The sequence below is a fragment of the Sus scrofa genome, chromosome 1 (assembly GCF_054392235.1).
Source record: "Sus scrofa isolate SSC_HxYL_T2T_F1_AM1 chromosome 1, Sscrofa_HxYL_maternal_Yorkshire_Landrace_v2.0, whole genome shotgun sequence".
Classification (NCBI taxonomy): Eukaryota; Metazoa; Chordata; class Mammalia; order Artiodactyla; family Suidae; genus Sus; species Sus scrofa.
In genome coordinates this window covers 163,644,115-163,667,507 of record NC_139383.1, presented here as the reverse complement: position 1 = coordinate 163,667,507, position 23,393 = coordinate 163,644,115, and the positions used below count along the sequence as shown (strand labels likewise).

Sequence of the window (23,393 nt, the reverse complement as noted above, 5' to 3'; positions counted from 1 at the left end):
GAACATGTGTCCTCATGGATACTAGTCATGTTCATTAACCCCAAGCCACAACAGGAACTCCTATTCCCATATTCTTCAAGTATTTATTTTCACTTTTTTCCCCCATCTCTGGACTCCTGCCACTCAGATGTGAGCACTTCTATACTCTCCATCTCATTTTTATATTTTTATTTTTGATTTCCTACTTACTGGTGTTTTCTTCCTTGTCAAAGTCGTCTTGTATCTTGTTTTATGATTCATTAATTCATAACTCAGCTGGATCCTACTATTTGTCCTACCTACTATAGTCTTTCAACTTTTGTATTTGTCATACATATTTTCTTGTACCTTTAAATGTTTTCACATTTGAGTTTTATATTTTTAACTTCTTCCTTTATCTCTTTCAATATATTTATTGGGCTAATTTAAAATTCCTGGTTCATGGAGTTCCCGTCGTGGCGCAGTGGTTAACGAATCCGACTAGGAACCATGAGGTTGCGGGTTCAATCCCTGCCCTTGCTCAGTGGGTTAACGATCCGGCGTTGCCATGAGCTGTGGTGTAGGTCGCAGACATGGTTCAGATCCTGCGTTGCTGTGGCTCTGGCGTAGGCTGGTGGCTACAGCTCTGATTCGACCCTAGCCTGGGAACCTCCATATGCCGCGGGAGCAGCCCAGGAAAAGGCAAAAAGACTAAATAAATAAATAAATAAATAAATAAATAAATAAAATTCCTGGTTCATCTGGTTTAACATTTATGCTCCTTTGGGAAATGTATTTCCAGCATGTTATTTTCCATTTGAAGAGGCTGTATTCCTCAAATGTCTTTTTATTTTGGCCCATGAGCTCATTTTCCTGTGGGAATATCAGGCACATACAGTGAAAGTCCTGCCCTTGTCTGTGGGAGGAAAAGTCACCTCAAGGGTGGGGAGCAGAGAGTCCATGGTCTCCCTCTATCATTCACGACCCTTTCAAAAGCCACCCCCTGGTCAGTGAGAAGCAGCATTAGGAAAAGACACTTTTGAAACTGCAGTGCTCAGGCCTGAGGGTCTTAAAGCAGCAGGGAACTGAGGGGCCTGATGGAGATCAGTGAGCTCCACCTGTTTTCTCAGCTCCTCACTGTACAGGGGTCCTGTGTTGCAGCCTTAAGTTTGCTCACAAATACCCTAGGCCCAGAGATGTGAATGGAGGGCCAAGCACTGCTTTTCTCAAGGCTGTTGGAAGCAAGAGCAGGTCCCCAAGTTCAACCCTCCTGGGCTGTCTCCTGCCCCTGACCAAAGACACAGCTGCCTACTAAACACAGTGGTTCCAACAGCTTCCTGGTGACACCAGGGTTTTCTGACCATTCTCTTTGCATCCTATGAAAGAACTGGGAAGAAGAGACCAGCAATCCTGATAGTTTAGCATCTTGTTAATACCAGCCCCCATCTCTGCAGGACAAATGCCATATACAGTGGATCCACCAGTTTTGAATCAGACTCTGTACACTTAAAGTTTGGGTCAAAACTCAAAATCACTGTGCAGGAGCTATAGTATCATCCTTGCTTTGCAGATGGAACTGTGTATTATCACCTGTGGATAGGAAATAATGCACGCATGAAAGATTTAAAGTGATGCAATTACTTCATTCCCTATTGCACTGGTACCAATAAAATAAGTATTTTCCCCAATTTTTATTAAGTCAAACCATTGAAAGTTCCCTTTCAGCCTTTACCACTGCCCCCTCCTCTCTTTCTGTGCAAAGCAGTGTCACGTTTATCTTGGAGTCAGATTCTCACAATTGCTGCTGCTGACAAATGTGGGCACTAAGAAACAGCAACGAGAAGGAAGCTGACAGGTTATCTGTTGATTTGTGTTTTTTACACAGCATGGGTGATGGAAACTGGCTTCTTCTGTTTTTTCTGTATTGCTGGAGTTGCAGCTTTCTATAACTTTCAGAATTTAAGGGTTTACTTGCAAAAAAGCTGATACTTAGATCCTTCGTCCCCCAAAGAATATCCCAAATAAAAGTTCTAGTAAGCAATGGATCTTGAAAGTTGAGATTAGAATCTTTGTTCCATGTCAATGTTGGTTATATTTTCACATCACATCTAAAATATCAGGATTTTATTCTTTTTCTACTGAACTAAAAAAAAATATTCTAAGGATTTTAAAGTATTTTTAAGCAGAGCTTTTTGCTTTCATTATTTTTAAAATCTACCAAAAATCTATTCTCATTAAAAAAAAAAAACCCACATATGGTAGTGCATATTTTGACAATGTCAACAGAATTTTAGCCTAATTCATACAATGAAATTCTGTAGCTTTTACTTATAAAGTATTTTCTATATCCATCCATCTACCCATCCATCCACTCATTCAAGTAAACAAATATAAACTGAACACCTGCTTTGTGAAGCACTGTGAGAGGCAGAGTTACAAGCTCAGTTAGAAGTCATGTTTTTAAGCAGATGGTGAGAACAATGATTTTATGCAAATGAGTGCAATCAAAGGGGAAAAGGGCTAAGTGATATAAAGTAAAAAAAAGAAAATACTCAAACTGGTGTGGAAACTCTAAGAGTAAGGATCTTCCTGTCAGCGGGGGGAATCTGACACAGCTTCATGGGAGAGGTGACATTTGATCTTAGCCTTTTAATTCAAGCAGAAGTGGAAACGTGAAGGTGGGTGGAGGTACACTGGTGGAGGAAAGTTAAAGAATTACATCAAAAAAGTAGAAGAAAGGGCATGCATGAGTAAGCCAGAGAATGTCAAAAAGGTAAAAGGTGAGCTGAGAATAATATCCAAGCAAGGACCTGTGTCTTCTAACCTCTGGCTATCTTTACGCCTAATAATAGGGAACCAGGCAAGGCAAGGATTAACCACAAAAACAAACAAGAAGAAGTTCAAAGTTTCAAGAAATGTTAAAAGCTCACTGCATAATCCGTCTTAATTGGCCACGATAGAACATATTTAAGCCTAAACAATTCTCTCCGTTCTGTTCTCCTGATGCTGGAGCACATGAGCACGGAGGCTAGTGGACCTCCCCCCAAGCACAGGCCCCTCTTTGGCTTCCACCAGGTGAGTTTCACACTGACCAGGGCCTGGCTGTACTTGCTTCTAAGTCCATGTGTACTACCTGGACTCATTACTTAATTATAGAATTTGGTTAAATACTAATGACAGAAGTGAGATGAAAAATAAGTATTTCTACAAGAACTAAGTTGAATGCTTTGCAAAGAACCGGAAACAAGGAGTCACAAATTGCTCTTAAATCTAGTGTGTGAGTTAACTACAAAAGAAAGTCATAAATAATAAAAACCTGGAGGAGTTCTTAGATAAAATGGCAAAAAAAAAAAAAAAAAAAAAGGTATGGAAGAGGCTAAGGTTTAGACTACTTAAAAATTGTCTTAGTTTGCTCCACTTCCAGAAACTGAAATCGGAAGTTGTCCAGAGATGTGATTTATACCAAAAAAACAGTGTTAACATCAGTGAAGGAACTACCTTCAAAAAAGACCTCAGCTCTTATTAAGAGGTTGGATAATGAACATATAATTATATATTTTAAATAAATGCTTAAGGTACATATGTTAAATTTTTCAATTAATTTTTAATTAATCAACCCATTTTTAGTTACTATCATTGAGAATACTGGAGTCTGTTTGGACCCAGTACTCTGTCTTAGCATTCACGTTTCTCTGTGAAAAGCAGCTAGGTTCTGACAGCTCAGGCTTTCATGTCCCAGGGATAAACTCAAGCTGGAAAGTCATCTTACTTTATTCTCTGACATTACTATTTCTAGTTCCAAATGCAACTAGCATTAATCACAAGGTCTAAATGCAGATTGAATAAATTCAGTAAGCCTCTAATCTCTTTCTTATTTTTAATTTAGGAATATAATACTTTCACCTCTAATTATATCACATTTGTCTTTTAAACCAACTGGAACGTTGCCCAGTGGGGCCAAAGCTGGTAGTTGCTTAACCAAGTCCCTCAGCCCTTCCCAACCAGCAGAGCCTGTGTTACTAAACATGGCAGTGAGCCCAGCTCAAGAACTACAATCCCTCACCTCCCTTGCAGCCATGGGTGACCAGGTAACTGTGTTCTGTCCAAGGACATGGGGGCAAGTTATGAGCCTGCTTTCTTGGGAAGGCTCCTTAAAGGGGCAAAAGACAGCTGGGGGAGTTCTGCTCCCAGGTGTCCACATGATAACTTGCTGAAGGAACAGCTTATCAAAGACGGATAGGCATTCAAGTCTGAGGATACTGTCAGCTTAGACGTTAGGGAAAAAAAAAAGAAAAAGAAAAAGAAACTCTTCTCTTACTAAAAGCCATTATTATTTTGGACTTTCTACTCTGTGTAATCATGGCTTTTCCTAACAGATATAAAAGGTAACTTTAAGCCCTGCATCATATCTATAAACTGATTCTTTGCAATACGATCTCTATGAATATAATCAGAAAATGATTAAAACTAGTTTTCCATTTTATAATCTGTCTCTTCCCAGGGTAGGCCAAGGGAAGAATATTCTCACCATCCGAGGAAGACATGTTTTCAGAATTTGCCCAGAACTATGAGCAATCTGCTACTAGAATGCCGAGTACTGCTGCCCCATGAAATAACCAAATGGGATGCAAATGCTCCAAAGGCACAGCCTTGGGCAGAGGCGAAGCCACGGGGAAGGAGATACTACTGGAAAAGGTGAAATGCATGAAAGAATTTTACCCTTGGAGGCTACATTAAAACACATACATTTCTCTTGGCTTTCACGTGAAATCAGTTAAAAAGAAATTTATTGAATGTTACCATATGGATCATTTATGAAACATCGTTTTAAAAGAGCAGATTTTTTTCTGAAGCAGATTTCCCAAATGCAGAAGGTGCGAATGAAATGCAGGATGAACGTTGTTGGGAACATTTAAAATGTCACACCGAGTTCATCATGTCTTGCTGCCAAATCTCAGAATCCCAGGTCTTGGCATGGTCTCCATACATCCTGCATCTCATGGTCCCACGTACTCTTGCTCAGCACTGGCTGACTTGTTACTTGAGTTTTATAAGGAATTTCTTGTGAGAAATAACTTCTGACTTAAGAAGAATAAACTCTAAGTTCCCCAAACCATGTCTCCTAATTCACAGAAACAACAGCCTTTTATTTTCCATTCCCCTAACTCCTTGGATCATTCAGGTCAACAAGAGGCGACAAGAAGAAAATGCCTTATCTCAAACTGATGGATTTTTTAAGCTAAGATTTTCTTCTGGCTGCTAAGGTTATCATTTCTTGTATTTTCCACTTTTACAATTCAAATGGAAAAACAGCAATATTTCACCAACTGACATTCAATCACAACCTGACAAGCTGACAAATAAAATGTTCCAAGTCTCCCAGGTGTGTTTAGCAGCAGAGCTTCGTAAGACTTTGTTCTCCCTAAAGAAATGCTCAATGTCTGTGTCATGAGTAACCTCAGGACCACGGACACACACCTCCACCAGAAATACTTTCAGAATGTGGGAGCCTTAGTTCTGACCACAAACTTACTTTCCAGCACATCTCTCTCCTCCATAAGAGTCAAGAGTTTATGTTTTAATGAGAGAGGGAGAATTGAGCACTTTATAAGAATAATCCATCATTGATAACATCTAAAGGAACAATCAACTATGTATCATGCAGAGAGGACTGGGCACTCAGGTGTCTCCCTAACTGTACAAGGCAGGTGTCCTTGTCCCAGGTATGGCAGAAGAAACAGCTGTAACTGTTCCAGGTCCCCAGAGCTGTGCACAGTGAGGCTGGGGCTGGCCCCAGGTCCATGTGACTCGAGTCCTACACCCTTAGCCACTTCACCACCTCTCCTGTTCCCTGAAAGAACTGTAGGCACACCTCGTACAGCAGGAGCAGGGGTGCTAATCTGTTATTCTTACCCATCAATCTGCCAAGTGTTAGAAACATCATGGGTCAAGAATCAGATCTCAGGAAATGGGGACAGACAAGGTGCAGCCACAAAGACTAATGATGGAAAATTACCAGAGATGATGAGTATATTTAACACCAAAAAGGAAAATTGGAGACCTGCAGTTAAATGGGCAACTGTTATTTTTCACTACATTATTTACAGAACACCAAAAAAAAGTACATCCAGCTATTCAGTTTTGGAAGCTATTTTAAGAAGAGTGGGGACGGCTCCAACTAGGTCAGCTAACAATTCTACTTGTTTCTTCTGTTTTCAAAACCAGTGGCTGCCTCCTCCCCTAAACTGCATAAGGTCTTAAATACAGACACCCCAGCATCCATGTCTGCATGTTCCAGTTAATACGGCACAGTATTCAAGCCCATTCCTAGCATAGACACACACTGACCCAACCACTCAAAAAGGCCATGGAAATGGGAAATCTGGAGACCATAAGGCCTGAACAAGTGGCTCTCTGCCTAAGCTAAGGGATGTAGGAAAGAACACTTGACGAGCAATCAAGGGACCCAGATTCAAGGTCTGATTTTCTCACTGAGTAATTGAGCAATGTTAAGTCATTTTCATGTCCTGGGCAACTTTTTATAAAGTTGGGGGATTAGTCAATGGTTCCCAAATTGTGGTGAGTGTAAAGATAACCTGGTGAGTTTGCTAACAATTCTAGACACAGGCCTAAGACTGTCTCAGTGCACCCAGGAATCTTCATTTCAACAAGTATCCCAGGGGATTCTGACACTGGTGTGTCCCCAGTGTGGTGCCATGGTAGCTGCTGAAGAAGTGGGCCCCATCACCACAGGGATCTTCTGCTCATCAGCTTCCCACTGGCTGGGAAGAAGCGCCACCAGGGGCTCACGTCCCTGAGGCTCACATCCCTAGGCACCCACAGATACAAGCATATGTTCTCCTGAAGTCATGACCTCTCCCCCTCTTTCCAGGGCGGCAGCACTAACATCCTTGAGTGGCGGCGACTGCTGGGTTACAATCCCCGTATAGTACTACTACCCTGAACTGTTAGGGAACATAATAAATTACAATTCTTTCTGATTCCAAAGACATGAGGCAAAGCAAACACAGAGATGTGGATTAATCAATGAACCATAAAGGAAGTAATCATTTCCCTGAAGAGAACCAATTTTTGTAGAAAATTGGAAGTTACCTATAAGATCCAAACATAAACAGAGGAATTAAAATGAGGAAGAAAAAACCCAAACAAATGGGGGTGGGGGTGGGGCAATAGCACAGTGGTCTTAAAACCTCACAATGGACATCAGTTATGCTGGGTTCTAGTCTCAACTTCACTCTTCGTCTGCTACAAACAACCAACCTAGCCACTCTGTTTACTCGCCTCTAACATAGGAATAATGGTAGTATTTTAGAGGAAGGTAGATTAAACAATAAACTTTCTGAGAAGAGTGCCTGTGACATAGACAGAACTCTTTAAATGGAAGATATAAAGAAATCCATTTCATTATTCATCGACGAGGGCTTGCAAGGCAATGCAAAGAAAATGACATAGAATATAAGAAACCAGGCGAAAAGGACGAAATAATTCCTAAGATACCTGCTCTGGGATAATTTTTCAGAATATTGGCATGTCCATTGTTTCAAATTAACTTGGCCTGCCAAGAAACTTCTAAACTTCCTAGATCTATTTTTCAGACCTCTAATCAATAATTTTCAGACACTACAAATTTATCTGCTTCTACTTCAGTATTTAACACATATTCTGCCCTCATGCTTCCAGTTTAAATAACATCACATGGCTTATTTTATTAATGATAGCAATTTGCTAACATCGTTTAATTAAAGATGTCCTTTTCCTCTTGTTAACTATAATTAGATAACTTTTTCCTAAATAATGAGCGTGTATACATGTGGGTGGTATGTGTGTATATACAGACGTACTTATATATATTTCAACTTTTATTTTTCTTTTCTTAGAATTTTCTCTTCTTACTTTCAAAAGTGTTGGGACAACTGCTCTAAGTGGTCAGTACTTGAATAGATTTTAAGTTTTGAGTTCAGAACTACATGCTAGTTAAGAGTTATGTCAGGAGGCCTTGACAGAGCTCCTCCTGTTAAATGTTTCACGTTCTTGTTCTTCATGATATTTTGAGTTAAGAAGGAGAATTTGAACCCAGGCTTGTATGGCCATAAACTCTTCTTTCTTTTTTTTATTACACAGCATTTCAGAAGTTGAAAGAAGAAAGTAATAAAACTAACACATTTATAAATCATATGGAAAGGAGTCAACATCACCAAAAATTGCATAATTACTGGTGCAATATAATTGCACAAAATTATACACATTTACTATAAATACCTCTTCACTTGGAGTTTCTGCTATGGTGTGGTGGGTTAAGGATCCAGCACTGTCTCTGGGGTGGCTCGAGTTGCTACTGTGACACAGGTTCAATCCATGGCCCAATGTAGTGGGTTAAGGAACTGGCATTGCTGTAGCTGTGGCAGAGGTTGCAGCTATGGCTCTGATTTGATCTCTGGCCTGGGAACATCCATATGTTGCAGGTGTGGCAAAAAAAAAAATCCTTCACTGATGTGTATGCTTTGAAGAATAAGCATTTGTATCAACAAGAGCCACGTTTCAAATAAATTAAAAAAAAAAAAAGAAATCAGAACACAATGTCTTCTTTCCATTGCTAAAATTTACATTCATGAGACTGATAAAGGCCTACAGGCAACAATTATTAGTCAACTTTCAGTTGCTAAAAATATTTTATTAAATAACTGATAAATAGGATTTTTACACAGCATGTTGCATAGAAAAAGGTAAAGATGTTTGTGTTCCCAGGACTTTCTAGGCCCTTTGTTGCAGAGGCTTAGTATGTCTTCAGGAACCATGCTACACAAAACTTGCTTCAAGGTTGGCTCACCTGTCTGGTGGCCGCCGATTCAGGGCAGAGCATCGCAGGGTGCTCAGGAAGAGTTAAGTTGCTGCACAAGGTTTTCAAGACATTTCAAATAATAGGCGTTTAGAGGGCTTTCTTCTGAGTTTGAGAAAGCTGAGATAGAAAAACAAGAGTTGGAAGAGTAACTTTATCATACTTAGTACTGCACTGCACTGAAGATGGACACACACAACAAACATTTGTACATGTACAGGATTATGTGTAACAAAGTTTTATTTAAATTCCTGATGTACTAGCATTATAAGAATATTTATAAATTTAATATTTAAATATTAAAAATTTGTTGAATTTATATTTATTTTTAATTAATAGCCAAAGAGTATAAACAAAAAACAATATGCCTCCATGATGAGCACTATTATCTATAATCCCAAATCAATGCTCACTCTTTTTATGTACCACCTCTCCTAACACATAAACTCAATTATTCACCACCCCAGAGACGCATGGTCATAGCTAGAAACAAACCAAAAACACCCCCAAAATAAAGAAAAGCCCACAACCAAACCATTTGTAAAAAAAAAAAAAAAAAAAAAAAAGACTATAAAAGCACAAATAACCAATAGACACAGAGCAGTGCAGGAAAGAGACAGTTCACTGTCTTAGGAAAAATGAAAAATGTACTTTGGAAAGAAAACCCTGCCTCATAGCATGATTACATCACAGGGCTGAGTGGAGGCAGGGGCAACAGGATCTATCCCTGGAGACTGTAACTCAACTCCCTGAGGTTAGATCAAAGTTTTCTGTTCAAGGTCAATTCTAATTGGACCCAGGTCTTATCACCTAAGAACACACTTTAGCACAGAGGTAGCCAGTCTGTGGTACAAGAAAAAAATGACTCGGAGAAAGATCACTGACATGTTTTGAGAAACTACTACATCTTAAACCTTCATCTATTATAACATTTTATTATTAAAAAAAAAAGTTACAGTGAAAAGCATGGACCAAATATTGGTACACTCTACAATGCTTCAACAAAAAAGCTCCTCAAACTCCAGTGTAAAACATCATTGTAGAAAATGGCCATTTTACTATGAACTGTCCAAATAGTTCATTAAGGAGAGAACTCAGTAAACAGCTTCCAAGTTTAATTATAATCTCTTTAATAAATAACACTTACTTTTCTTTGCTACAGAATATGCTTCATCCACTCTTCTTTTTATTGATGGATTTTTCAAAGTTGTTTTTGCCTAGAGATTATATAGAGCAATCCATTAATGAGATTTACTCCCATGGGTTTAAGAATCAGGTTAGCACAATACTAATTCTACCCCTGTTGACTACTGTACTAAACAGGATACCAAAAAAGAGATATGCAGCTAGAGAATTCTTTCTCTACTGTCCCATGTTCTTTATTTCCCTTCCCTTTTCACCTTTTCTCCTCATATCTCAATTTGCTATTTTAAACTATGTTATCTTAGTTTCAGTATTTCATTATTTCCTCAAACCACAGAATTTGGATCCTGGATATGAAATATTATCAGTCGGTAAGTTGGTCAAACAAGTATTTACTGAGGGACTCTAATATGCCCATACTGGGGTAAGCCCTGGGGACACAGAGATGAGGACAGGAGCAGCCTCTGTCCTCATGTGCACTGACAGCAGCCACAGGGAGAGCAAGCAGCCCAGACCAGGGCTGGCCAGAGGAGCAAGCACCATTTGAGGGAGAAAGGCTGTCTCTCCTAATACTGTCACTTGGCCCTGACTTAATCACTAAGAGCACACAGGCATTTCTCTTAGAGGGAGACTAAAAGAAGACCAGGCAGAGGCCAGAGAAAGACTAGACGTGAGCCCCACCTGCCGGGTAATCTCCTGGGGCTGGCCCTGTGCTGCAGCCTCGCCAGAACTGAACTTCCCTCAACCCCAGTGATGACCTGTGCTAGAGAAAGGGGAATCTCACACCTGGATAAAACTTCACTGTTTGGTCTGATTTCAAGATGAACCTTCCCTTGACTTGTCTTTGAGAAGAAACAATTTATACTAACATTGTACCAATACGTAAAATCAAGTTATATTAACAGGGAAAATTCACTCAAGAGAGAGACACTCTGAACTGAGACACCTCCTACTGAAATGATTAAATGGAAGATGTCAAATGACAGTTAACTAATGATATGAATGCACAAAGGCAACACTGTCTGTGACCTCGAGTCTTCCTGGCTGATGCTTCTCTGATGTCCCAGAGGCTTGGTGTTTGCCTCCCAGGGACAAGGATTTTAAAAACTGACCTTTTGGTAATTGTGAATCAGAGCCCAAAGCGCAGCTGCTCCAATCCTCTGAGCACTTTGATTCTCACTTTCCAGACAGGCAGCTAGCAGGCTAATGACTTTTTCTAATAATAAATACATTAAAACAAAAAAGTTCAGTCTCACTACAATGTATTCATATCTTGGACTAGTCAGATACCCCCTTTTTATCCATCAGAATACATACAAAGTTGACAAAAACAACCTTTTATACCATGTGGTATGTGGGAGAACAACCTCAAAACAAACTTTTCACATCAGGCACAGAACCGTCACGGAAGCCACTGTTGCTTAATGTTTTTGGCCCTAATTCAACAAAAGCCCATTCATTTAAAGACATCAACAGTGCAGGGAGTTCCCGTCATGGCTCGGTGGTTAACAAATCTGACTAGGAATCATGAGGTTGCGGGTTCGATCCCTGGCCTCGCTTAGTGGGTTAAGGATCCAGTGTTGCCGTGAGCTGTGGTGTAGGTTGTAGACACAGCTCAGATGCAGCGTTGCTGTGGCTCTGGCATAGGCCGGTGGCTACAGCTCCAATTAGACCCCTAGCCTGGGAACCTCCATGTGCTGCGGGTGCAGCCCTAGAAAAAGACAAAAAAAAAAAAAAAAAAAAAAAAGAAAGAAAGAAAGAAAGAAAGGTATCAACAGTGCAGAAATATATAATTACACAATGAGTCATGTTAATGAGTTGTTCAATCAGAGTTCATATTTTTGCATGCAGAAAAAGTTTTTGCACTTATGATAAATTATAAAGACATTCTACAAACATATCAATACCATAGGCTACCATATAAAATGATAATCAAGAAATATCATATCGGTTAAGGCTTTTAAGAAGGCACTAAACATTTTAAAGGAATGTGTGTATATGTGTAAAAAAATTATTTAAAGGCATAACAACACATAAGATAGGCCCTCTTTGTGCAAAGCCAGCCAGAGTATGAAATGAAAACTTAGAAATTATCCACAGCAGCCTACTCACTTTAAATAAGTAGAGAAGTCTAGCCCCAAGGACACAGCCTTTGTGCTTCAGAAAAATACATGAATCTATTTTATTACTTCATATATCATTAAATTCTATCAAATGATTTTTCCACTAAAATATGTGACTTTAAAAGCACACTGCATTCTTTAGGGTGAAACACTTGTTACTGGGAACATTCTCTATGCATTAACCACTCCCACCCCACTGAATGCACTAAACTGTGCAGTCTAACAAGCTAGCCAACAGCCGCATGTGGCTAATGCGACTAACAAATTGAATATTTTAATTAATTTACATTTAAACATCTATTAGTGGCTGATTATCATACTCAACAGTGAGGTCCTATACGGTTTTTTTTTCCAAACCTTTCGATTTTTCAGTTTCCTATTTCCTGCAAATACTTTCAAATTTGTCATTTATTTAACTAAATATTGTATAATTAAAGTCTTTTTCAAATCTGTGTTTTATAATTCCAACATCTGAAGTCTAGGCAGATAAGTTGGTATTTTTCCCCCTGCTGGTTCTCACTCATGTTGCCCTGTTTCCTTGGTCATCTTTTAACTGTGTACTGGCTAATGCTTTTGAAAAATTATTTGTAGGGGTTCCCTGAGGCTTAGTATGAACTTGTCCTCCATCCATCAAAGGGCAGTTTGCTTCTGCTAAGACCCCAGCGGCACTGTCAATCAAAGATCAGCTCCAACCAAGGTCACAGGCCACTTAGTCTATGCGCGGAGCTGTGAGAGTGGTCTGTGGTGCTCATCCTCATACCTCACCTGTTTTTCTTTTCTTTGTAGTCACCTGGATGAGGTTTGGGTATTAATTTAATTCTGATTCATCCTTTTATAAGAGGTTAGCTCTTTGGGATTCTAGCTTAACACCTGCAGGATGGTCCACAAGACTCCTGGGTCCTGACATCTCACACTTGACCAGACAGAAGCCCAGGTGTACAGGGCTGGCAAATGCCCTTGGAACAAAAGAGACTTCTACAAACTTCTTACCTCTCTTTAATCAAAATTGACCTGGAAGTTTCCCATTATCTTTTCAGTTCTTTGGTTTTTTAAGTGAATTTTCATGTACTTTATTTATCTAGTAAGTTTTTGTTATGTTCAAAGGAGATCTAGCCTGGCATAACCAGAAACAAGGAGTCCTCTGGATCTGCTTTTCCCAGCAGAGTCGAGCCCCACTGCCCACTCTCCTCCTGACCATCTAAATCCGATGTCTGGGTGCTACTAGACCAGCCATGCCACCTTATCTGGAAGGTGTTCAAGCTGACGGATTCTGCCAAGCACCTCCCTCTGGATTCCCCAGGTGGAAATGAAGGCGACTCTGTGACTCGTCCGTATAGAAACTGCACAGTTGCTGCCCCCGCTCCTGCCCTGAAGGCTCCTGATCTCATATCTGTGGGGTTGGGAAGCTCTTTCTTATCAAAAGTTTGTCCATTAGGTACTGGAGGAGAATGAATGCTAATACAATGAAATGCTTAAAAATAAATCCTGAGTGATCCAGAAATGGGAAAAGCAGATTCTCCTTCAGTTCCCTAAAGCTTGTCCTCTTACCCTCTCAGTAATAAAACTGCAGTTGGCAGTCCCCAGAGAAGAAACTTCCTCTGAGAAAGGTGAAGAGCTGACAGTTGAGAGCGGGACTGGGAACAGATACTGCACACAGGCTGCCTCACTGCCCTGTGAGGTAGCACCTATGGTCATCTGTACTTTACAACTGTGAAGACAGGGAGACACAGTGAAGGAGGAAGGAAACCTGGAAACAAAACCACCGAAGCCCCACCCCGACACCCTCCCCCACGGCAGCCACACAGATTCTATGGAGGGGCCATGGGAGTGCAGATCCATAGTTAATTTAGGTAGGTTAAAGGCTGGCTAAGCTTCTAAAATCTTACCCTGCATTTCTAGCAGTTCGATAATTATCAGAAAAAAAGAACAGCAGCTATACACAACAGACTATAAGGGAATCCTTTCTATGTGTCATAGAAAAACACCTCTGAGAAAAGATTAAGTGAAAAACATGGAAGGAAAAGAGAATTAATACAACTCTAGCATCTTTCACGTACCATGAGCAGTGCTCAGCACTTTAAGTGTTAAAAACTGATTTCTACCAGAATTAAGAAAGGAGATAATATTTTTATAGATGAGGAAACTGGACCCAGAGAAGCTGCCTCAGGTGAGGCTGGAGTGAGTACACAGGGGCTTGGCTCCTGGTACCAGGTGTAAGGGTCTAGAGCCCACCTCTTTTTTTTTTTTTTTTTTTTTTAATGATAACATGTCTCCTTTTGGGTCCTGAACTCTCCCACCTGCTCAGCATCTCCCTCCATCATCACATACCCACCAGTGCTCACTGGCAACAGGCACGATTCTAGCTGCTGTCATAAACATGAACAAAAGACGCAAAACGCCTCTGATCTGTAAAAGCTCATGTTTCTAGTGTGGGCGGACGAGGAATACACAGATACATACAGAAAATACACAGTACATCACCTGGTGATAACTATGGAGAAAAATAAAACAGGGAAAGGAGGCAGAGAATAAGGGAGGGGGAGGCAGGAAGAAGGGATTACAAGGAGGACAGGCTGGTCTGGAGAGGCTCCATGGACATCCTCCTCCATGCCACCACCACCCCACCCCTGATCCAGTGTGCCCTTCAGGGAAACTCCAGGCAGTGCCTTGAGGGCTGGAGTCATGCCTAATTCCTGCAGCCTCTGCCTCCCACAGTGCCTTGGACACAGTGGGTGTTTAATGAATACCTTGTGAATTATTTATAAAACTATTTTGTGTTTTAGCCTGAATGGAACACTCTATGAATAACCACACATATACATGGATGCACATGTCTGTGTGTATGGTGAACAATGAGAATACTCACCATTGGCCAGGATCTTGGGCTTATTGGCAGGATTGAAGCAAATGTTATGAAAAATAAGAAGGGGTATATAAGGGCTGCTCTTATGCTTGAATTTGCTCATCTCTGTGAGTAAGTCCAAGCAGCCCTCAAGCCTCAGAATCATTTGTTGCCCATCTTCTCCAAATGATATATTCAGGAGTAACTTCAACCAAAGAACGGTCACATTACTGAGATGCTTATTTCCTCCTTTTGGCAATGTTAGAGATAGAAAGTTCTGTAAGAAGTTACTCTGTGGATAAATAGAGAGAATATTATTTTCTTTCTGAGTCTTTTCATTATTTTCCTAGTCCCTTAGAGACCAATTAACTAGCATTCTGCTCTTCTTTTCCCCAACTTTAATTTTTCCTTCCTCCAAATACCTTCCAAATATGCCATCTATATTGTTTTCAGGTATAAGTGAAAAAATTAAGGAAAACCAAATAGTACCTAAATTTTAATTCTTACTAATCCTTTCCTGATGATGGATAAAGTAACTATAGTCAACTCAATTATTTAGGAATGATAATTCAGTTTAGGGATTATTTCAGGCTTCTTCAGATTTCTCTTTCTGTCTGCCTTCTAGAAATTCTGCTACTCATTAAAAGATATCTTATGAGGAGGGAAAATCAACAAAGCCCAGAACACTCTTGGACACCAGTTAACAACTCTGGTGGCACTGAGGCTATGTGAATCTTTATAACTATAGGTGTTTTTTTTGTTTGTTTGTTTGTTTTAAAAAAAGCAAAACAAAACTACGATACATCTTATAATCACTTTACCCCAGCTGCTTATCATTAAGGATGTTTTCTCATGACTACATGTCATTCTAGTAAGTTTATGAATGAGAAATCTCCATTACTTGAACTGTCAGAGTCATTTCAACCTCCAAATGAAACCCCTTTCATAAAACTGCACCAAACCCTTCACTATGTGAATGACAATAATATATTGCTAGAATAATCTATATGCAAACAAGGAAAGAAAGCATGAACGGATTATATCAAGAAGAAGCCCAAAGGAGTTCCCTGGTGGCCTAATGGTTAAGGAGTTGGCATTGTCACTGCTGTGGCTCATGTACAATCCCAGGAACTTCTGCATGCTGTAGCCATAGCTTAAAAAAACAAAAAAAGCAGCAGCAGCAGCAGTAACAGCCCAAGAGAATATGGGAGTCATAGTCAGCTAGATACTTTGATCAGAATGCAGCAGAAATAAGATCACTTAAATTTCACAACTGTCCAGAATATCTCATCTCTCTCCCTATTTAATACTGACTCTGGCTTATTTCTTTAGTTTCCCTACACCAAAATCAAGATTTTGCTGTGAATCTATAAAATAAATATAACACTTTTATTTAAAAAGACTCTAAGAATGAAACAAGCTACAGAAATGTCAGCAGCACCACCCAAGCAATAAGTAAACTGTAAAACTACCTCCCACTTTGCACTGCATTTGCCATCATCACATCTGCTTCCTATCTCTCAGCACAAATTAATGCTTTTTAGATTCATTCCTTGCCTCTCCCATTCAGCTAGATGCGGCCATGATCTCGGAGCTTTGGGGGTGACCACGGTGAAAAATATATGGCAGTGCTTTAAAGTGTAATATGCTATGGACATCCCTTCTTTTTGTTGGTCCTAAAGCTGCTCTTAGACAATTTCCTACTCCAGACAGAATGCAAAGAAACAGGCCATGGCAGAGAGAAAGCATATTTTAGAATCTTAGTTTACAACAGCATTAGCTACATTTTCTATTAATGATAGATGAGTTATCGGAGGTGTAAATGAAAGTGTCCCAGGCTTGTCATAACAACACAGCAGAAGACGACTCAGAGGATTCCTGATGAGCACAGAGGAGGGCAACTTGATTGATCTGTACCTGAAATGGAGTCTTATAACACTTATATCAAAATATGCTTCAGTATCCAAATCATAGACTAAAATTTCTTTACATGAAGAAACTGAAGTTTAAGACAGAATTAAGTTCCACTCAATCACACATTAGATCCAAATCAGCACTTGCATTCCATTTGGGAGTTCCCATTTTGGTTCCTACCAGTGTGCTCTATAAGGAGGTGGCAGAAAGCACTGCTCCCCACCCCCAGCCCATGCTCTCACATATGTGGAAGGATGATGACCACAAAAATCCAGTTCAGGATGACTTCACACACACACACACACACACACACACATACACACACAGAGCAAATATCCAGCCATGTGTTGGTAAATAAACAGCTGAGGGTCCCTGATTTTCATGGTGTGAATACTCTCATTATGGCTGATGTCACGATATCACTATGACATCAGCTGGCTTGCAAAATTCCTGAAAATTAATGACACTCATGAGCCAACATGAGTTAGCTCCAATATACCACTGAAAAGATCTTTCTTTAGTAAAACTGCTATTTATTTAGAGGTTGCACTCAAAGTATTTTTTTTTTTTTTTGAGGGGGGTTTGGGGAGATGACATAGTAGAGGAAAAGACTCAGTTCCTAGGAATGCTGTCTAATTTTGCAATTTATCTTGACATTCATGTGAATGAAGCACTCAAATTACCACGTAATAGTAAATCACAGAAAATCTGATCATGCTCAAACTTTAATTGATCTTCCAAATTAGGGATTCTGCCTATATACATCTAAATATAGTCTAACTGAACATGTGTACTAGATTTTGTTTAAATCAGTTCAATCCTTTTTAAAGTGCCCTAAGTTAAAACCAGTTTTGGCTTGGGAGCCCCAGAGGACTAAAAAAATCACCTATATGCCATAAAGAAGTTATTAGGTCTAACCTGGGAAAAGGGGGTTGTGGGTTCATAAATGATTTGGCAATGTAAATTGAACTGAAACTATTACTGCTCAATTTGGTCTGCTTGAAGACCAATATATTACTTTTATGATCTCAAATAAATGTAAGACAGCTGTCTTTCTAAAACCATCATTTTTGAGAGAGATAAAAGACAATCTCAAAGCTAAGAAGATACACTAAAAGGAAATGGTTATATTCTAGTTTCATGTATCATCTATCAACTGGCTTTAAACAAAATGAACCTCCTTATCCTTTTACAATTCTTTAAAACAAAATACCTTGAAATCAGAATAAATTAACCCTAGAAACAGAGTTCTAGACTTTTTACACACGTCCTTGGTTATTTTATTGAGTCTCTTTTTTATGACTGGAAGAAGAGTTTAAGTACTCACCTTTTGAATTACCCCTTTACAGTCATGAGACAAGGCCAGGTTCGAGAGAAACATAAAAACCAACTGCTGGACTGAGGTGTTCTCCAGAGGCACCTGGGCAGCCAACTTCAGGATACACAGCATCAGGGAGCTACTGGGGGCCCCTCGGTGTGCAGCTGGAGCAGAATACTGTCCAAAACTGGACCAACAGAGAGAACTGCAACCTTGAAAAACAGCAGCCCATCACAACATCATCTAACTTCTTGGTTTAGTTAAACAACCTGAGTGGTAAAGCATGTCTGTCTGTCAAGTGACTTGGCCATTAACCTATGAACCATAATAACAGAAAGGCTAGTACCAATGTCTATTCAATCTAATGGATTGAGGGCCTGATGATCTCGATAGCATTTTTAACAATGCTATGGTCTAATGCCTCCATTTCACAGAAGAAAAAAAAAATGAGGAACAAACACAACAATCCTGGAGTGATAGGACAAATGCTACTAGCCATATATGTTAGATGATGTCTCAGAGCTCAGGTGTCAGTGACTTGCTCAAGGTCACACAGTTCATAAGCAGAAAGGGCCAGTTGTGGCATCAGCTGGTTTTCAAGGGTCCAACATATCCTCAGTAAATTAAAAAACCATACAGGATTTATCAAGGGAGAAAAATAATCATAAAAGAATCAGAAGTGAATTTTTATTGTACTGTAATGTAAATGTAATTACTTGTAAAAGTCCATGCAAAGAGACCAGCTTAAGTATAACTAGATCACTAGAGCAAATCAAATACATTCTGTAAAATAAACTCATAAAAGGCAAGTAAACACAAATAAATATACTGATCTCTCTTGTACTCACACTACATACCTGTATCCATATACGAAGGCATCCATTAATGTTATAAAAAACTATCACTAAATGATGCAAGTTTGCTTGGAAACAAACAAGACAGAAAAATAAAAGCTTCTTCCTCAATTTTTTCACAGTCTAGGGGTTCCCATTGTGGTGCAGTGGAAACGAATCCGACTAGTAACCATGAGGTTGCAGGTTCAATCCCTGGCCTCGCTCAGTGGTTAAGGATCCGGTGTTGCTGTGAGCTATAGTGTAGGTTGAAGACATGGCTTGGATCCCACATTGCTGTGGCTGTGGTGTAGGCTGGCAGATGTGGCTCCATTTCAGCCCCTGGCCTGGGAACTTCCATATGCCGCTAATGCGGCCCTTAAAAAAAAAAAAAAAAAAAAGAACCACAGTCTAATATATATAACAATTTTAAGTATAAAAGTTACACAGATCAGTTTCAAAAGATTTAAATTTAAAGTATGTTTCTTTTGCTCAATATTTTACAATAGATTCTTTTCTCCCCCTCACTTCCTTAAACCCTAAATTAAGGAGTGAAGGGTGGGGTAAAGAAGGACCATGTGCAAAGGCCATACTTCAGAGATAGCTATGCTACGCTGGTCATGCTGCTGGAGGTGGGCTGGGAGGGGCAGTGAAACAGACTGTCCCAACTGAAGTGAGAATGGGAAAGTCAAGAGCAGCAGAGGGAAAACAGGGATGACTTGTCCTGCAGTGTCCTCCACACACAACAGTATGTTCAGAACTCAAGAGCTTGAAGGTCTGCTCACATCTGATATCCCCAGAGACTAGCTGAGTCGGAGACTGGAATGGGCAGCTCCAGGGTGGAGGCCGTGGTCAGACTATCAGGGAAAGAGCACCCTCACACACTGGTGACTACAAAGGATATGAACTGTTCCCTGTCCCTGTCCTTTCTCCACACATCTTCTGATATTTGGGGCATCCAGTTGCCAAACTGCTGAACATTGCTAGGCAAAGCATGCAAACTTCACACTTGCTGACTAAACCTTAAATCTATGACCCTAAGTTTACATGGAAAATTCATAATGCCTGCAATCCTCCCTCGATTCCCTCCACATGCAGGAACAGCTATTTCACACTTCCTCCCTCCCAGACCCCCGTCACTTGCCTTTGTGCACTGAGTTGTTGGCCTCTAACAAGGCAGGGCCCATGGGAGGCTCACAGCAAAATGTTTCATTCAGTGAATGAATGAAAGAGGCACCACCTGTGACCAAAATACCTTTCATCATGCCAGCCTCCTGCTCTAGAACTATAAAACTTTTACCCTTTACCCTGTTTTTAAGGCCTTCCATCATAATTTTCACTTTCTCAATTTTCCTATTAAATTCAATGTTCTATTGCCATATAATCAGGACAGTTTCTACCTCTCTATTCCCTGTGCTAATGACTCTTCCCATCTCATCAAACATGCACTAAAATATCTGTTGTTCTTATAATACCTATAAGAAAGCCAACCTCTAGCCAACCTACCACCAAATAAGTAGAAGAAATACTTCAAAATATACATTCATTTTTACGCTTTAATGACATTACATAAAGTTAATATTTTAGTATAGTATTGAAAGGCAGCATGGTTCCATTTACCGTTTGGAAAATTTGCAGTATAGACACAAAGCAGCTGCAGGGCAATTTGCATCAGTGAATCATCCATCAAAAGCCAAGGCCAGAGAGAGTGCAAGACAGGGATAAGATGAGCTTCAAGAGCTGCTTCCTGTGTGGGAAGGAAACAGGGGCAGCATTAGTCTGAATATATGAAAATGTAAAATTAAAATCAAGTCCAAAAAAACTGTCACCAACATGAGATAAGACTGAATTTATCTTTATTCTGATTCGAGTGAGCTGGTGTCAGAATTCCGTGGTCACTTAGCACCTTGCAGCCAGCACTGCACTGACCATGAGCCCTACCAGTCTCACAAAGTCCCTCCACACTGGGTGGGGGGTGGGGGCAGGATATGAAACTCAGGTGAGAAATGTAGAAAGCCAGCTTCTGAACATGTAAATTAAGCAAGACAGTAAGATCTCACTATATTGAGTAAATTCTTGTAAATGCTGTGATGCGGTTAAGACATGGGATTTTCTGGTTAAGGAAAGATTCTGATCAACTCTGAGTTTTCCCCTCTGCCCTCTCTCCCTGAGTGCAAGTGTGTGTATATAAATCTAGTGTGTGTGGATAGATAGGATAGATCCAGAAGTGGTTACTGTTTTTAAATATTTTGACCATGATAAGATTCAGCCAAAATAGTATGCTAAATCAATGATTCTTAAGTAACTCTTAGTTTTTATTGCAAAGATGAGTTACCACTGGGACACTATTATAGATAAAATAGAACTATTGGCAGTACATGCAGCAATTTTTTTTTTTTTTTTTTTTTTTGGCCATTTCTTGGGCCGCTCCTGCGGCATATGGAGGTTCCCAGGCTAGGGGTCTAATCGGAACTGTAGCTGCCAGCCTACGCCAGAGCCACAGCAACGCAGGATCCAAGCCGCGTCTGCAACCTACACCACAGCTCACGGCAACGCCAGATCGGATCATTAACCCACTGAACAAGGGCAGGGACTGAACCCACAACCTCATGGTTCCTAGTCGGAACCATGCGCCACGACGGGAACTCCAACAGCAATTTTTTTAATGAGCAAAATTACCAGGCAATTTGTAGACCCACGTGAACACATGTAGGCAGTCATATAAATTCACAAACCCTACATGGTTTTATGCACTATCAATGGCAGAGGAGAGCGGGAAATTATTCCCAGTGTTATTCCCAGGCTCCTCACTCCATGTAAACCCAGAAAACAGCCCCCTGCAGCAGGCGCCTGGCTCACTGTCACAGACCTAGGCTTTAGCTACATACTCTCTTGGGAAATTTTAACAGTAGTCATGGCTACAAACACTATCTATACACTAATAACTCCTAAGATCCCCAATCTATGTTGCCCCTTAGAGCTGCAGACCCATGTAATCCACTAGTTACCAGCCATCTTCCACCCTAGAGCCCCAAAGACACTTAACATTAAGATGTGCAAAGCCAGCGTCAGGACCTCTTATGGCCATGCTCTGCTGTTATGCATGTTGTGTTAGGCTTGAGCATGGAAGTCATTTCTATACCTCTCCTATTTCCCCTCAGTACCTCAATTTGCTCCCCACCCTCCTTCCCCTTTCCTCCTGCCTAGCTAAGGTCTGGTCACCTCCTGCCTGACCAGCACAGTCCTCACCTCTAACCCTGCCTACTGTTCCATTCATTTACCTCACATCCCCTGTGCTCTTCCTGGTATGAAAACTCCTCAGCATCACACATATTCAAACACCGGGGAGAGGTGAGCATGGGTGACATGGCGAATCACCACAAGAGTGACCGATAATTTAGTAATGGGAGTGTGTCATACACCCCAGGTAAGTTGGAACAGAAAAAGAAATTTAGAACCTTTGCCCTATAAAACTACATTTATATCTAAGAGTATTCTACATATTCTTCTTCGGATTCATTCCTTATTAAACAACTTGGAAATACAGAAGTGCTTTGACTTATTGAGAAATTACACTTTCATGGTTGCCTAATGTGTTATAAATGTGAACACAATATTTATACCCAGTACCCAGATGAGCATCTCATAAATCTACAAGCAGGTCCTTCCTGGAAAGCAAGCCTGAGTATCCCCTGACTGAGGTGTCATGGATGAACACTATTGCATCCAGTCACAAGGACACTCCTGAGCATAAAGGATCAGAATTTTAGTAAAGCACACCTCTATTTGCCATAAAACATTTGTACATTGGGAATTTCAATGAAATATATCAATACTTAATGCCCTTAAGTTGCTCTGAAATGTCAATTGTCAGTCATGTGTCTTAAACAAATTATTTTATACAGTTTAAGGAATATGTGTTTAAGATGTTTACTTTCCAGATACAGTGTATTTTTTCCAGTTTTGTCACAAGTAAGAAAAAATAAGTAAGAAATTTTTAAGAAAGCTTCTATAATTTATCTTTGTCTTACTCACTTTCCATAGCATTTCTGTTTGAAAGACAGTGCTTCAAAAGTGTCATATCACTGTGACAAAGAAAATCAAAATGTTCAAGATGCTATGTCCTATACAACACCAATGTTCTGTTTTAAATGACAGCATTAATGTTCACAGAGCAAAATATCTCACTGGTTCCCCACCCAACAGAGGGGCTGAGGCAAGCAGAGCTGGAAATGGAGAACCTCCGTGATACAAAAAGGCCCACATTTGGCAACAGCAAGAAGCCTTTTCACATCTGAAGTGAAGATAAGACACACTCATCTTCTTCCCTATGGATACAGACACCTCCATGTATCCCCCTGGACAGCTGTCTGACAGGTGTCTTTGAAAAAGTCCTGCTTTAGAAAAC

At 40.1% G+C, this 23,393-nt stretch overlaps 1 protein-coding gene across 45 annotated transcripts in view; it reads right to left on the bottom strand.

Moving 5' to 3' along the window:
- Positions 1-8,629: 8,629 nt before the first annotated feature.
- RTTN (rotatin) overlaps positions 8,630-23,393 on the bottom strand; it is a 144,256-nt gene continuing 129,492 nt past the window's right edge. For all 45 annotated transcript variants that reach the window (XM_085017773.1, XM_085017779.1, XM_085017784.1 and 42 more), the window contains 6 exons: positions 20,606-20,732; positions 18,165-18,367; positions 14,948-15,215; positions 11,071-11,174; positions 9,963-10,032; positions 8,630-8,935 (listed from right to left, as the gene is read on the bottom strand). In XM_085017773.1, coding sequence (XP_084873899.1) covers positions 8,850-8,935; positions 9,963-10,032; positions 11,071-11,174; positions 14,948-15,215; positions 18,165-18,367; positions 20,606-20,732 — 858 coding nt within the window. In that variant the 3' untranslated portion in view covers positions 8,630-8,849. The remainder of the gene's footprint in view (positions 8,936-9,962; positions 10,033-11,070; positions 11,175-14,947; positions 15,216-18,164; positions 18,368-20,605; positions 20,733-23,393) is intronic.